Source organism: Filicampus tigris, chromosome 7 (genome assembly GCF_054856515.1).
Source record: "Filicampus tigris isolate MCC_2025a chromosome 7, RoL_Ftig_1.0, whole genome shotgun sequence".
In the NCBI taxonomy this organism is placed as follows: domain Eukaryota; kingdom Metazoa; phylum Chordata; class Actinopteri; order Syngnathiformes; family Syngnathidae; genus Filicampus; species Filicampus tigris.
The window spans coordinates 10,809,663-10,823,819 of NC_141223.1; the positions used below are offsets into that span (position 1 = coordinate 10,809,663).

Here is a 14,157-nt window from a genome sequence, read left to right on the forward strand (position 1 = left end):
GGTCAGATGTGAAGGCTTACTAGTGTAAAAAAATAAATAAATAAATAAATAAATAAATAAAAAAGAGAAATAAAGACTAAAAGCCTTCACTGGCATGTACATTTATGTATAGCCTGTAGCTCAGACTCTCACCTATCAGACCCCATTACTGCTTCTGTCTCTCCATCACATGGGGCCAAAAACATCCACATACCTTTGGCAAAGCAGGGGCTAGACAGTGAGAAGTTATTGTTGAATGCTGAAAGATTTCATATTTATTCAATGGGAATGGCAATGGCCTGTATAATATTATCTATCATCTTTATGTATTAAACAAAAACTGTCAGCTAACAGGCCATGAATGGAGGGGAGACAGGTCATATGGAGAAAGCATTTAAGTGAAAGAGTAAATATGACTATAGGATGGCTATATAGTGGACCACTGCGGAGTATAGGAATAGAGTGAATAGCACATTTCCATAACAGTTTAAACCATGAATATGGAACAAACTATGACTCCAAAACACATTTATAGTGTAAAAAACATCTTCAAAGATGATTGTACCATCATATCATATGATATCATATATCATATTGTCGCTGTCCTGTGAAAAACACGTCAATTTTTTTCATTTTTTTATTTATTTTTATGTGAACAGGGTTTCTGTGTTAGACATCCCATTAAGGTGAACTTTTTTTTTTAAAAATGAAAAAATTGGACATACATGTTTTCACAGGACAGACGCAATATATAATGTAGATAGTATTTCAGGAGAAAAAAAAAATCAACCTTTTTTTTGCCAGGTTACAATCTGTGAATAGCTAAATTTGGAATAGTAAACCGCAAATATGCAACTGTTCATCGTAGTAATACCGAATGTTGTTGGAAGGATGCATTTTTTTGCAGTTCTGGCACCCACACACACTTCTCAATCATGCGTGTCAATCATGGATGTGCAGATCGCTGCTTACTTCTGCCGAGTTGCTCCTCAATTTTATGCTCCAATGGATGACAATAATTTAAGCTTCCTGATACGCAAGTAGTACTTAATTGGACTGTCACAAGCTCCCGGGCAGCATCAAGCTCCAAAATGACTAGGGCTATGGGAGCAGATTGGATTCAGGTGACCGATCTTGTACAGTAATGTTTCAAGTGTCTTACAACAAGATTTTGTAACATGACACTGAAAAGACTGTCTACACCAGGGGTCGGCAACCCGCGGGTCCGGAGCCGCATGCGGTTCTTTAATTCTTATGTTGCGGCTCTGCATGACTTGGGAAAATAAATTATAAGCGTCCGATTGAAGTGTAGTGTAATGTCTGCCAAAGACACGACGTCAGACGTAGCTTAGTTGTCTCCCTTATTATTCAAACACGGCTACTGTGGGCCGCAGACGACGCCAGCTACAGTGCAACAACAGTTCCTTCATAAGTACTCACGGATCTCTTCGTCCTTCTCGCCGTCCGCTCATTCCTCACTCGCACACCCCTCCAATACAGCAAGTCACGTGATGCATTCAGGAACCTCAGAAACAACGCAACTTCGCAAAACACAAATGTCTGTGTCCTGTCTGTGGTGACAATTGTGTTTTGAGATAACGCAATTCGTTACAGTATGTTATTTGTCTAAAAAAACATCATGTCTTCTTAGTGAGTCAAAGTTTTTAACTTCTTTATTCGGATCTTGTACAATTTTGGTGGTCAGCATTCGTCTTCTTCAGAGACTTTTGACAGCCCTTGACGACGTGTGTCAGCAGGCAGCCGGCGTGATGAGAAAGCACAGCGACACTAAAATTGCACAATATCTGAACCAAGTACTTTATTTGTGTTTGTCCATTTGTTTGAGCTTGTAGTTGTAAATTGTAAGATTATTGTGACCTTGAAATAGTCACTGTCAGCCGAAAATCTCGGAAGTCCAAATTTGGTCAAAATTATTTTTAGCACAAATCAATTCTAATGGTCCGTCCCTACTTCGTCTGTAATTTATATGCAATTGTAGCCAATTTAAAAGCGGTGAAAATAACAAATACTCAAATAAAGCACGATTTCACGGATAGAACTGTGTGCAACTCAATGACATGTTTTCCGTCTGCTGAATGCAGCCCTTTTTTTTTATATATGCAATAACAAGTGAAAATAATAAGGTTCGCTGAATTACGTTGGCTTGTTTATTTAATATGGATTGATGAGATGCTTGATTGCAAAAAGACCCTCCCCCCATGTGTGTCGTGAGGTAAGTCTCCGTTTCATTTTAATCTGCACTTTAGATGCGGTTAGTCACTGTTTTATTTACTGCATCACTCATGGCTTTAAACCAGAAATAAGGCGTTTTGTGAAGGCGTTGGAGCCAAAATGAAGATGTATTGTATTACATGAGGCAGATGCGTTTGCTGGTGTGATGTTTCAAAGGCTGGGGGCACGATTGGGGTTTCACAAGAGCGAGGACTTTGAAGCACTCGGATGTCGCCGGTTTGGTTTTTGTACTCTTTTAATCAATTCAAGCGTAAAATTACTGACTGAGGGTATTTTGTAGGTAGTAATATGTAGACGTGAGTGTGCAATAAGGTATTATACAACTTGAATGGAGCGGTGCCTGGGAACTCAAACAAGCTGGCATTTTTTGGAGGTTAATGTCAAAAAGTATTTGCGGCTCCCAGTGCTCTCTTTTTCATGGAAACCGGATCCAAATGGTTCTTTGAGTGTGAAAGGTTGCTGACCCCTGATCTACACCAACAATCTTCAAATAGAAGGTAACTCCATTTCAAGTCATTTTGATTTTATTCCCTGATATTTCTTATTCACGCTGTATAATTAGTCCCAACCATCTGTTTTTGTAATGGTAAATGGTCTTTCACTTGTATAACGCTTTTCCACCTATTAAGGCACTCAAAGCGCTTCACACTAAATGGCATTCGCCTACTCATGCCGCAGGATCAGAAGCAACTGTGGGTTCAGTAGCTTGGTCAAGGACACTGACATGGTCACAAGGGCCGGGGATCGAACCCACAACCTCTGGCTCGGGAGATGACCACTCTTCCACTGAGTCATGCCACCATCATTTAAAACCACATTGACTACAGGATTGTTTGCTCTCACTAAAACCATTCTTTCGTCTATACAATTAGGGACTTGTACTATATGTTGGGTCTCCTGGCTCTGTGCCTTGACACCATCCCTGTGTATGTGCGTGTGCGTGTGTGGGGGTGTGTGGCCCTGTGTGTGTCGGTGTGTCATCTTTCAGGATCAGGAGACGAGTGGTGCTGGGGCCAGGTGAAACTCATCTTCATCAGTGCACGACTTAATTGAGATGGCCCCTGACTCCACCTCGTCGCCAAATCAACTCACTCATTGACGGGTTTGTGCATCCAGCCATTTTTCTCGTATTTCACCAAGTAGTTTTCCAGTCCTGACTCTGTCTTGTTTCTTGTATTCTTCAGATTGTTTTTGCACTGCTTCTTGTCTGGCAGCTCTGTACCCTGCAACCAACTGGATTCCATTAACTGCTGATTTTGGACCACTGCTACAGCTTTGGTTCAATAAAATAATCATTTTTTCTCTGCCATTCTGTCTCCCTCTCTGCTAATGGGCCCCCCACACACCCAGCGCCCTAACACTATATTGAAGGGTTAAATAGAATTGAAAAGAGACTAAAATACATGACTAAAATGTCATCTAAATGTAGACTAAAATGTATAGGGGGAAAAAAATCCATGTTTAGAAAGCAAAAAAATTGTTAGCTTGGTTTTAGCCACTGGTGCTTCTACTCAACCGGCAGGTGAACGAGCTTGTTTATCTGCTGGTTGAGTAGAAACACCTGTGGCTAAAGCCAAATTGTGGCGGCGGTTTTACTTTCTGCACCTGATTTGACCTCTGGTAAAATTTGATCAGTTACTATATCTTTGACTAAAACTACACCATGTCATCAGTTTTTGTCATCTAAAACTAGACTAAAATAGTCATGGAGAATTCTGACTAAAATAAGACTAAAATGCTCATACTTATAGTTGACCAAAACTTGACTAGACTAAAAAAAATAACTTCAGCAATATTTTGGAGATGTTTTTTATGACCCTGGAAATCGTGCCAGAGCATCCCATTCGGGTTGAGGTCAGGACTCTGACTTGGCCACTTAAGAAGAGCTATTTTCTTCTGTTGAAGCCATTCAGTTGATTTACTACCGTCCTTTGAATTGTTGTCCTGTTGCATCACTCATCTTTTGTTCAGCTTCAACTGGCAGTGAGATTTTAAGTCCGACAAAAAAATGTATTGATAAACTTGGAAATTCATTTTCCTGCCAATCATGGCAATGAAGCCAAGCTCTCCAACAGAAAAGTAGTCCCAAACCTTGATTCACAAAGTAAACTTTAACATGGTGGTTGCCCAGGGCCAACGCCTCTGGTCCTACCCTCTGTATGCCCCTTAAACTAATACTTCTAGTAAAGTAAGTTGATTGAAAAAAAAAACATGACAAAATCTGTTCCATTTAAAACAACTCACATTTAACATTCTTCAACCTGTAACAGCCTTTTCAAGAATGTATATTATAATCTTATCAGAAATTGTGTCGAGTTGCAAAAGGAAATTGTGTCAATGGGATTTGAGGTTGTTGACTAAACATTTTGTGCAATCAAGAGTCAAATCAAATAAACATATTATTTGAAGAATGTACTACCACAATTGTACTTCTAATAATAATAATAATCCATTTTAAATTCTGTGTTATTATATCTTTATGCCATTAAGACATACTCTTCTAGTAAGCGAAAGCTTCACTCAGTGGATAAGCACCCAGATTTTCACAAAATGAGCAACAAAAGAATAATCAGCCATTTAATATGTCAGTTTAGAATGTTTCATAAAATAAAGCACAATGCCTTTGTTTAAAACCTCCTCGCTGAAGCTGAAACGAAATGATAATGGCAAACCCACATCATTTTTTTTCTTGCTCTCAAACCAACACGAAGATTGCCTTCCTCTGCTGATTTTGTTACCCATCAAAAGACAAAAAGTTAAACGCCCTGAAAAATCTCATTACAAAGTCTATTTGCTTCATCTGTGTGGCTCACTGAGGACGTTGATTGCATTTTATTAGTTCATTAATAACTGAGTATGTGAACAATGGCAAAGGGAAGGCTTCATTTTGAACTCAAACTACTTGGGCGATTTGAATCCCGGAAGCAAGGCAGTCATTAAGATTTGTATTTTTTGAACACATCGCTTCGCTGTACTGTATTTCATTATAAATGCAGTACGACTGTCTGTGCCCCTTAACAGTTTTTTCCTGAACATGGGTAGTAGCAGAGCACCACAATAACTTTCCCACTAGTTAGCACTGGTGGAACCAATATTATTAGTTGGTCGCACCAGCACATGATTTGGTCACACCCTTTTTTAATGGGTGGTTAACAGTATGACCGTGCACATTGTACATAATTGCCGTACTGTATCTTTGTATGAAATTAAAATAAAATAATAGCTGTAAAATATTTTTTGGTGAGTATGATTTTTTTTTTTTGCGAAGGCTGCAGCCTTCCTTTTAGATAATTTTGATTATAAAAATAGCACCAAGTGTGCTGTGACAAGATGGCTATTACACTTGCTGCGGCAGTAGAATGTGGATCGAGACTGTCTGAAATGATCACGTGTAAATATTGATACTTTTGATACATCAGTCATTTGAGGTACTGTATTTGCAGTATCAATTCAGAAAAGGTGGTGGTAGACGCACACAAGGAGCAAGACGGCACATGTCCGTGCAGCAAAAGAAAGTTCATATATCAGTTAGACATTGACAGGTAGTGCCACAATATATTGGTAGCAGCCAAAATGCATTTGTGTTGCTGCAGATAAACGTATATGTGGGAAAAAAAAAATACAATACCTGTGTTGGAAGGAGCATTATAAAGTATGCACTCACATGAAACACATATGTGGGGGAAAAAAAAACGATGTCAGGTATGGTGTGGAAAGGAACATTAAAACATATGCACTCTCTTGAATGCGAATACTATTACTCTCACGTGCTGAAAAAAAAAAAATTCATGTACGAGCATTTTGGTCATAGTCTTGCGCCCTGAGTAGGTGTGCTGGCAAATACAAGTGAAAAATTAGTTTATGACAGCCCAATAACAAAGCTCGGCATGGAAAAAAAATGCGGGGACTGCATTGTTCAAATCCATTAATGAGAGCGGGACATTTCACAAAACATTTGCGGTCCGTTTACCGTCCTACAGGCACGGTACACTTCCATCATCCGTTTATCCGCCATTTTGTCCAGCCGGACCAAATAGTAATCGCCTGTAGGCCGTTTCGACTATTATTTTAAACGGGCTTCCGTGAGCGTTTCCGACGACCAACTTCAACAGTTTTTCGTCTATCGTTTATCACCTACCAAATGGACGTCAGGCATAGGACCGGTCTGCCACATAGGCGGAATGCGCAGCTCTACTATCAATAATTTGTCTTATCAATCAATTACTTTGTACGCCTCATTGTTAAGTCAACAAATATGTATGAGTATGTGTGTGTGTGTGTGTGTGTGTGTGTGTGTATGGATGTATCCTTATGATATACCAGTAATTACTTGCCTATTTCCAAATTGTTGGCCTTATAAAGTTCATCTTATCTTATGTTTTTGTGCCGCTTCAATCTATCAAGACCTAAATCATAAATTGATGTCAGCTGCCCTCCCATATTGTTTCATCATTTGCGTCATTCCTACCAAAAAGGTAGTTTTTACAGTGAGTCTCTTCAGATCCTCTTAAACCTGTGCCTCAGACCCACCACCACCGCCAGCACGCACACACACACACACACACCCACACACCCACCATCATGCCCAGTTTCAGACCCTTGAACATGTTCCAAACATATGCAAGGGGCACATTAGCAGTCTGGCAGGAACTAACACGTTCCCACAAGAGCTGGCACCCTTTGGACAAGCTGGAACTGTCACAAAGTGGACCTACTGCAATCCAGTCACAGTCATTTCTTCTTTCTTGCAGTTCTCATCACCCACCAGGGATGATTTGGGACACAAAATAACCATGGAATGCGTTCATAAGGGCTTATTGAATTTGATAATTGCCCCAATGGGAGGGGCTAATATGATAATAATCATCAACTCTGATGTATAACTTGAATGTATGATTCGCTTACAGTAGATATCACATGGCTTTGGAGTGGTTGCTACTATTGTAGCATTGCTAGGAATTAATGGTTGAGTAATTACTGGATTTATTATTGCATCAATGTGTTCTTACCTGCGTATGGGATGGGAGCATCCTTGTCGAGAGCCACCAAAGGAGGATCGAGCAGAACAACGTCAGTGTTCTCGGTGATTACCCCATGGTATGATGTCTCAATCCAGGGCTTGTGTTTATTCACTGCGGGAGACAAAGCATGAAGCGTCAGTGCTGTACTGTTGCAGCAACAGAAATGGCATGACTTCACAGGCTGGGAGATGTGTAAACAATCTGCAATTTAAATGTCAAAGAAGAGCAACATTGAACTGAGCACAGAAAAGAAAACAAAATGATGCATGCCTCAGCAAACACTCAGGAATGTTTTTTTTTGTTCTTCCAGAGTCACTTTTTTGCAAGACTTCTCATTTTACTAATCCCCATTCCAATTACTTTCTCTTGCATGGTCTATCCTCCTGTCAAACATCCCCTGCAGGTTTCAAAGCAATAGGTTTTGCTTAATCAATGACTACCGCTGCACTGCCAGCAGAGCTCCATCGAAGGCCACGTCAAAACAAAGGTCCTGTGCTTATCGTATAATTAAAAGCTCTAATTGAATGGAAGTACCCTGGATCGAGTGGCAATGTGCTGAACCATGATGTAAAGACGTCAACACGTGCATACCCTCAGTTGTAAACAAGTGCGCACAGCAGAAAAGAAAGGAGAACAGCGCAGGTGTAAAACCGAGTGATGAACGAGCACCCGACGCGACGTCACCCAGTTGCTGCTGGAAGAAAGCAAGAAGCGAAAGAAAACAGAAACAGAAAGCAAAAAGCCAGAGGATCGTAAGTTCATCAAACTAACTACTGACTAATATGACCCGGTTTTACGGAAGTTGCTGTTATGTGCGACGTATTAGTAACGTGCATCGTTAAGTTTCATTTCTCGAAGCAGCGGGTTAAATTACAGTGTTTTGTTTCAGCTTTGTGCATTATGGGGTTAACGTTAGCTATTTCACTCCAGTAAAATTGTGTCGGTGCCTGCAGGTAACGTGACCGGTTCCATTTCTTTATGTACCCACAAACGGTAACACGCGACACCCTGGTCTCACCGTCTCTGTGCAGACCCCGGGCGGACGTGCTAATCGGTCGACCAACATGCCGCCCCTTTTCAAAATCATTGTGTTAATATTTCAGTGTGCGCTCTGCTTTATCTGTATTTTCAAGGTTAAAGCAAACTGATGTTCTGACGGATTCTGTCTTTTAAGCATCTTTGCAATTGCAAATGTACTCTCCCCTGCTGTTTTTTTCCAGAAAAATAATGGTCACTGTCTCAGCGGCAGAGCCAATCACCTTCAATAGACAGATGGATCATATCAAATGGGGGGGATGGGGGGGGTCCCAACACAACACTGCAGTGACCCAGTCTGACCTTACGCTCCGTGCTACCTGCCGCTGCGGGGGTCAACCGCGGCAATATTACAAACCCACCAACCCTCATCTACACCACTCGTTGGCAATGACAGAGATGAAATGTTTTCTGAAAGTCTTCACAAGGTTTTCACACACGGTTTCTAGTGTTTTGGACATTCGTCCATGCAGATCTCTAGATCAGTGATGTTTTGGGGCTGTCACCGAGCAACACGCACTTTCAACTCCCTCCAAAGCTTTTCTATGGAGTTGAGATCTGGAAACTGGCTAGGCAAGCATCAGGATTGAAAATTTAACATATTCTGATGTCTAGCTTGAGTTGACAATTTAATTTTGCATGCATTTTTTTATTGTTGTTGATTCTAATAGACCATAGAAAAACATGATAACATTACTGCAACCAACGTCTTAAGTTTCTACTTGATAATCATTGATAATTACACAGCCGTGATAGAGTTACTGCAAGCATTGATGGATGGAAACGTTATACGGTGTTATCATGGTATCAATATGCAAAATTAAGTGGTGAAATGATACTTATTTTTTAACTATAAAAGCCAAGCCTTGGCATTTAGGAATTAATTAATTTGGTACTTCTGTGCATTAGATTGTAGGGGAATTGTTATGCTTCACTGCTGCCAAGACTGCCGGTAAGACAAAGCGGTGAAGTGGCAGCCTTAGGGAGTATTTAGTGCAACTTGATAATGATAACTATAAGAGAGGTGGATTTAATCCAAATATGTGACACCTAATTTGGAGTCTGGTCTTTTAGGGACTTCGCTTTCAGCCATAGAAGAGTTTTGAAGCCCTACTGAACTGACAATTAGTACTAAGATGTATGGTTATTTTCAGACGGCCCAAGCCTGGCCTGAACAATTTATGTGATTGTGATTTGTTTTCCATTTGCTCACATCCAGTAATTTCTGCAGTGTCTCAGTTGGGTACCACCCTCATTCCATCACAGACAGGAAATACAAAATCTCAGCTATCTGAGTTGAATGGTATCATTGGATTGACGTCATGGGACATACCCCTGGAGTTCAACCATATGGTCTACTTTTGTTGCAAATAATTCAGTCCACCACACGTTGTGGAAGATGAGAAAGGGGTTTCTCATACATGAAAATGCCGACCCATCAGCTCCATGATTCTCAAGCGAAGCATTTCTGGCACTTGCCTTGCCGGAATCTAGACCTGCAGTTTGACACTTAGGATGGCTTCACAGATTGCTGTCTCAGTTGTATGCCAAACAGAGCAATGCATGAAAGACTGATCCAAACTGAACTTCTACTCATTGTTCAATGACATGTCTTGAAATTACCCCAACAATGATTGGATTTGAAGATAGTGTTGATGTTTCCTCACTGAATAACTGAAAGTAGCATCAGTCTAGACTAGGCCAACCCGCGTCTCGGGAGCCACACGCGGCTCGTTGGCCGGTTTCATGAGGCTCCTGAAGCCCTTTTCAAAAAGGATCTTAGCTGGGCGTAGCACGCCGTCAACCCCATTCATCGTGTACGTGGTGAGCACGGAATGGTGCGTGTGGCATTTCAGAGCCTCACCTCCGGGTTCGTGTTACGCGGCCAATCGAATTGGCTGCATAACCCATTGGCTGCATAACCCACGTGATAATATACACGTCTGAAGAAATACACTGGTGATTGGCTGACTGGCACATGTGACATTACTCCCGCGAGTTATGTAAACAAAAGCCATCCGTGCACGTTCGAAGCCACAGTAGATTAATCTACGATTTAAAAAAAAAAAAAAAATACAACTAATGTGATTGAAGCACACGTTGATTATGGACATTTTCAACGCATTTAGCGGACCCGGGTCCCAATGTGTAAGCTCGGCTTCGCAATCTTGGGAGAGAGATGGCGCACATATGTCACTGCAACGTGCCGTCGTCTGGTGGGGAGCGGTGCCCGTTATGGAGACCTCCGCTTCGCCCGATTTCAACCTCTTGCCTCAGACAACACATCAGAGACACTCCTCTAAATTTAAGCATCTCAGTAAGCACAGAAAACGAAACTTGGCTTTTAATACCTGTGTTGGCTTTATTCAGTGTTCCTGTGTTTCCGACCTGATGGCACTTAACCCTTTTTTTTGGTAATGCCGGCACTTCCTTTGTCCGCAACTGGGTACCCTTCCATCCTCGTCCTTCTGTCATATAAATAATCGTCCTCCGACCCCGTCCATCTCATCCTTTTAAAGTGCTTTCCGTCCTTGCATTCTGTCAGTCCGCCCCCCATCCCCACTGGCCAAAGGAGAAAAAGAAAAAAAAAAAAGAAAAAAATGTCTGTGCACTCATAAACATTATTTGAAGCTCATTAGCCATCCTTATTTCCTACGCACATCCACTTACCGGCTGGGAGTCTCATGAGTGGATTAAATTGTTTACAACTGTTGAACCAAGATAGCATTTAGTCATGATGTGATGAAGATGATGATGATGCGGATCGGAGCAAGCCAGGGGACACCGCGAGAATATTTAAGACAGCATAATACCACAAAACTATTGCATTTTATTGAAAAACCTTTTCAGTTTTTATTGCATTTGGCAATAAAAATAATTATTGCAAAATAACGCAATGTTATTTTAGAAGGAAATGAAAGACTTCCACTTCCGTGTCGTGGCAGCGCTGGCAGAGAGTTTACGCTCAAGAGATGTTCCAGTCCCAGATAAGAACATACTTCGCATACAAAGGCATAGGTATGTAAATATAAACAGTTAATTAACAAAACAAAATTGCTATCCACCCTTTTCCTAAACCCATACCTTATCCCAGATTGCACACACAAGACAGGCAGGGCGTGTTTCTGTAAGTCGTCTGTGTGGCGTCCTGCATGTGGCCTTATCCATGGTATTACTTGTGTTGAATCACTCAGGGCAGACTATGCCTGTGCAATGTGCAGGGTTGTTGCAGGGACCGCAAGGACAACAAAAGTGTTGTGTGAAGAGAACAGTGGTATTTCTTTTTAAAAGAACCCAAGACAACATGTAAATCGGTACTTGACTTGGAGCGAATAGAGGGACGGACGAAAACCCACTTCCGTCCTTGCTTAGTCCGTCCTTGTTAAAAGACTTCTCGTCCTCCGTCCATCCATTCGTCCGGGATGGATGGACAGACGGTTCTGTCCCTGGGACGGAATGCCCATCTCTGGTAGTCAGCATCACATTTGTAATACTGTAAATAAGAAATATGATACTGTCAAATTAGTTCCCAGATCATGTACCGTGAACTTTCCAGCAATACAGTGAGGCTTACTGCAGTGCTGTGAGCTTTCACACAATACTGCAATAAATATCATACCGCGACATCAGTACCGTGATAAAACCATACCGTCAGCTTTTGATATCGTTGAAGCGGGTTTGTCTGATGAAAATGTAATTTTGGTCTGCGATAGGATTGTTAGGAAAAAATTTGGCCTGAGGCCAAACTAAGTTGCTGACCCCTGTTTTACACAAAGTGAGCAAGTGCAGGGTGTGGAAGGGCTTGTTTGAACGCGGTGATAAGTGCACTTTGACACGAATGACTTGGAGTTTGAAACCAAATACAAAATGGCACACCATTCATTCTGCCTGGGCATCATTAGAACCTTTCAAGGCTTCAAATCTTCAGCGGCACTTGAGTTCCCTCCATTCAAACATCAATCAAGAATTTCAAAAGAATGAACTTCTCAAATACAGGTTGTTCACTTAAAAGTCGGACAGAAAAGTAGACATCGTTCTCCAAATTTATGAAGCACTCATATCAACTTGCTAAGAACATTTCACGGGCTACAAAGGTATAAAATGGACGGGAGTTTGTCAAAACATGCAAACGAGAGTTAGAGAGAGGGGATTGTGACGGAGCAGTTTATGAATGCCAATGTCTATGCTGCGGCTCTTTGCAGTAACACACTCAAAATTGTGGCTTTTTGATTTGGTTGGCCACCCCTGGTCTAGACAGAAGCTTAAAATGGGTTCTTGCAACAGTAGCTATCTAGCAAGAGTGGCTAACCATCAATCCTTAGATGACACAGTCTATGCACTCAAACATTGTACGTTTCCATAAAAAAACAAAAGAAAGAGAAGAAAAGACAGAAAAGCAAGCATGGTTAATCTTGGCTAAAGAATCAGTGAATGAGACAATTTAATACATCCATTAGGAATTTTGACAATTAAATACCTTATAAAGTTGTCCTCATTTATAACATCAATAATTTCTTTGGGAATGACTCACTTCAATGGGAATATTTGTCTTTTTGACATTTTGACTGAACCCGGCAGTACTCATTTACGCTGCAGCTGTGAGGCTCCAGAAGCCGTGAATAGGATATATGCTAAAAGATTTGGCAAAGAAACACACACCTCAACTGTACTCTATAATCATTGTTTTTCAAACTCTCTGCCGCGGCACACTGGTGTGCTGTGGGAAATTATTTAATTTGTGTGCCTGTGCGGTCTAGCGCCTGGCAGCGTAATCATGTCTTTCCTTCATTGTAGTACTCTTCCATACAAGCAGGTAGCAGCAGCAGCAGGTAGCTAATTGTCTTTGTGTAGACACAAGTGAATTAGTGACGCATGTTTATCCAAACAGGCCCATGTTTCACACTAAGTATCAATTAAACATTATAAAATACTTATTTAATTCCTATTCAAGACGTTATAATATAACGTCATTCTTCAATGTTAAAAAATGTTGATATAAACAATATAACACTTATATTGTTAAAATAAGCTTCTTTTTTTTTTTTCACAATGTCGGCTGGGCGGCACGGTGGTCGACTGGTTAGCACGTCCGCCTCACAGTTCAGAGGTCGTGGGTTCGATCCCGGCTCCGGCCTCCCTGTGTGGAGTTTGCATGTTCTCCCCGTGCCTGCGTGGGTTTTCTCCGGGCACTCCGGTTTCCTCCCACATTCCAAAAACATGCATGGTAAGTTGATTGGATACTCTAAATTGCCCCTAGGTGTGATTGTGAGTGCGGATGTTTGTCTCTGTGTGCCCTGCGATTGGCTGGCAACCAGTTCGGGGTGTCCCCCGCCTACTGCCCAAAGACAGCTGGGATAGGCTCCAGCACGCCCCGCGACCCTTGTGAGGAGAAGCGGTACAGATAATGGATGGATGGATGGATGGATGTCGGCTGGTGGTGTGCCGCGGGATTTTTTTTCAATTAAATAAATGTGCCTTGACTCAAAACACTGCTCTAAGTGACCTCAATTTTTAGACACAAATATTCATTGGTGCCTAGAAGCAACCAATACATGGCATGTGGTGAATGGAAAGAGGACATTTTTCCTGAGGCTTTTGATGAAAAGGCTTTCGCAGTCACTGGAATGAAACACACCATTCTGATTTTTATCTGGTGATAACTGAAAGACTCTGCCCAAACAACATTTGTTGTGTGTAATTTAAAACTGAAGCAGAGGTTTCAATACCATGACCTTCCACATAGAGAAAAAGCAAAAGGGGAAACAGTTAAATTTTAAAAATAATCATTATTCTTTTTCTCTTTTTGTCTTTCACAAACACTTGAACACACACATGTAAACAAACACTAAGTCAGTTGGGTCCAATGACA

The 14,157-nt window shown here is 41.3% G+C and overlaps 1 protein-coding gene across 3 annotated transcripts in view; it reads right to left on the reverse strand.

The window, feature by feature from the left end:
- Window positions 1–14,157, reverse strand: part of LOC147144756 (calsyntenin-2-like) — a 185,687-nt gene that overhangs the window by 87,958 nt on the left and 83,572 nt on the right. For all 3 annotated transcript variants that reach the window (XM_086035942.1, XM_086035941.1, XM_086035943.1), the window contains one exon: window positions 7,242–7,364. In XM_086035942.1, coding sequence (XP_085892068.1) covers window positions 7,242–7,364 — 123 coding nt within the window. The remainder of the gene's footprint in view (window positions 1–7,241; window positions 7,365–14,157) is intronic.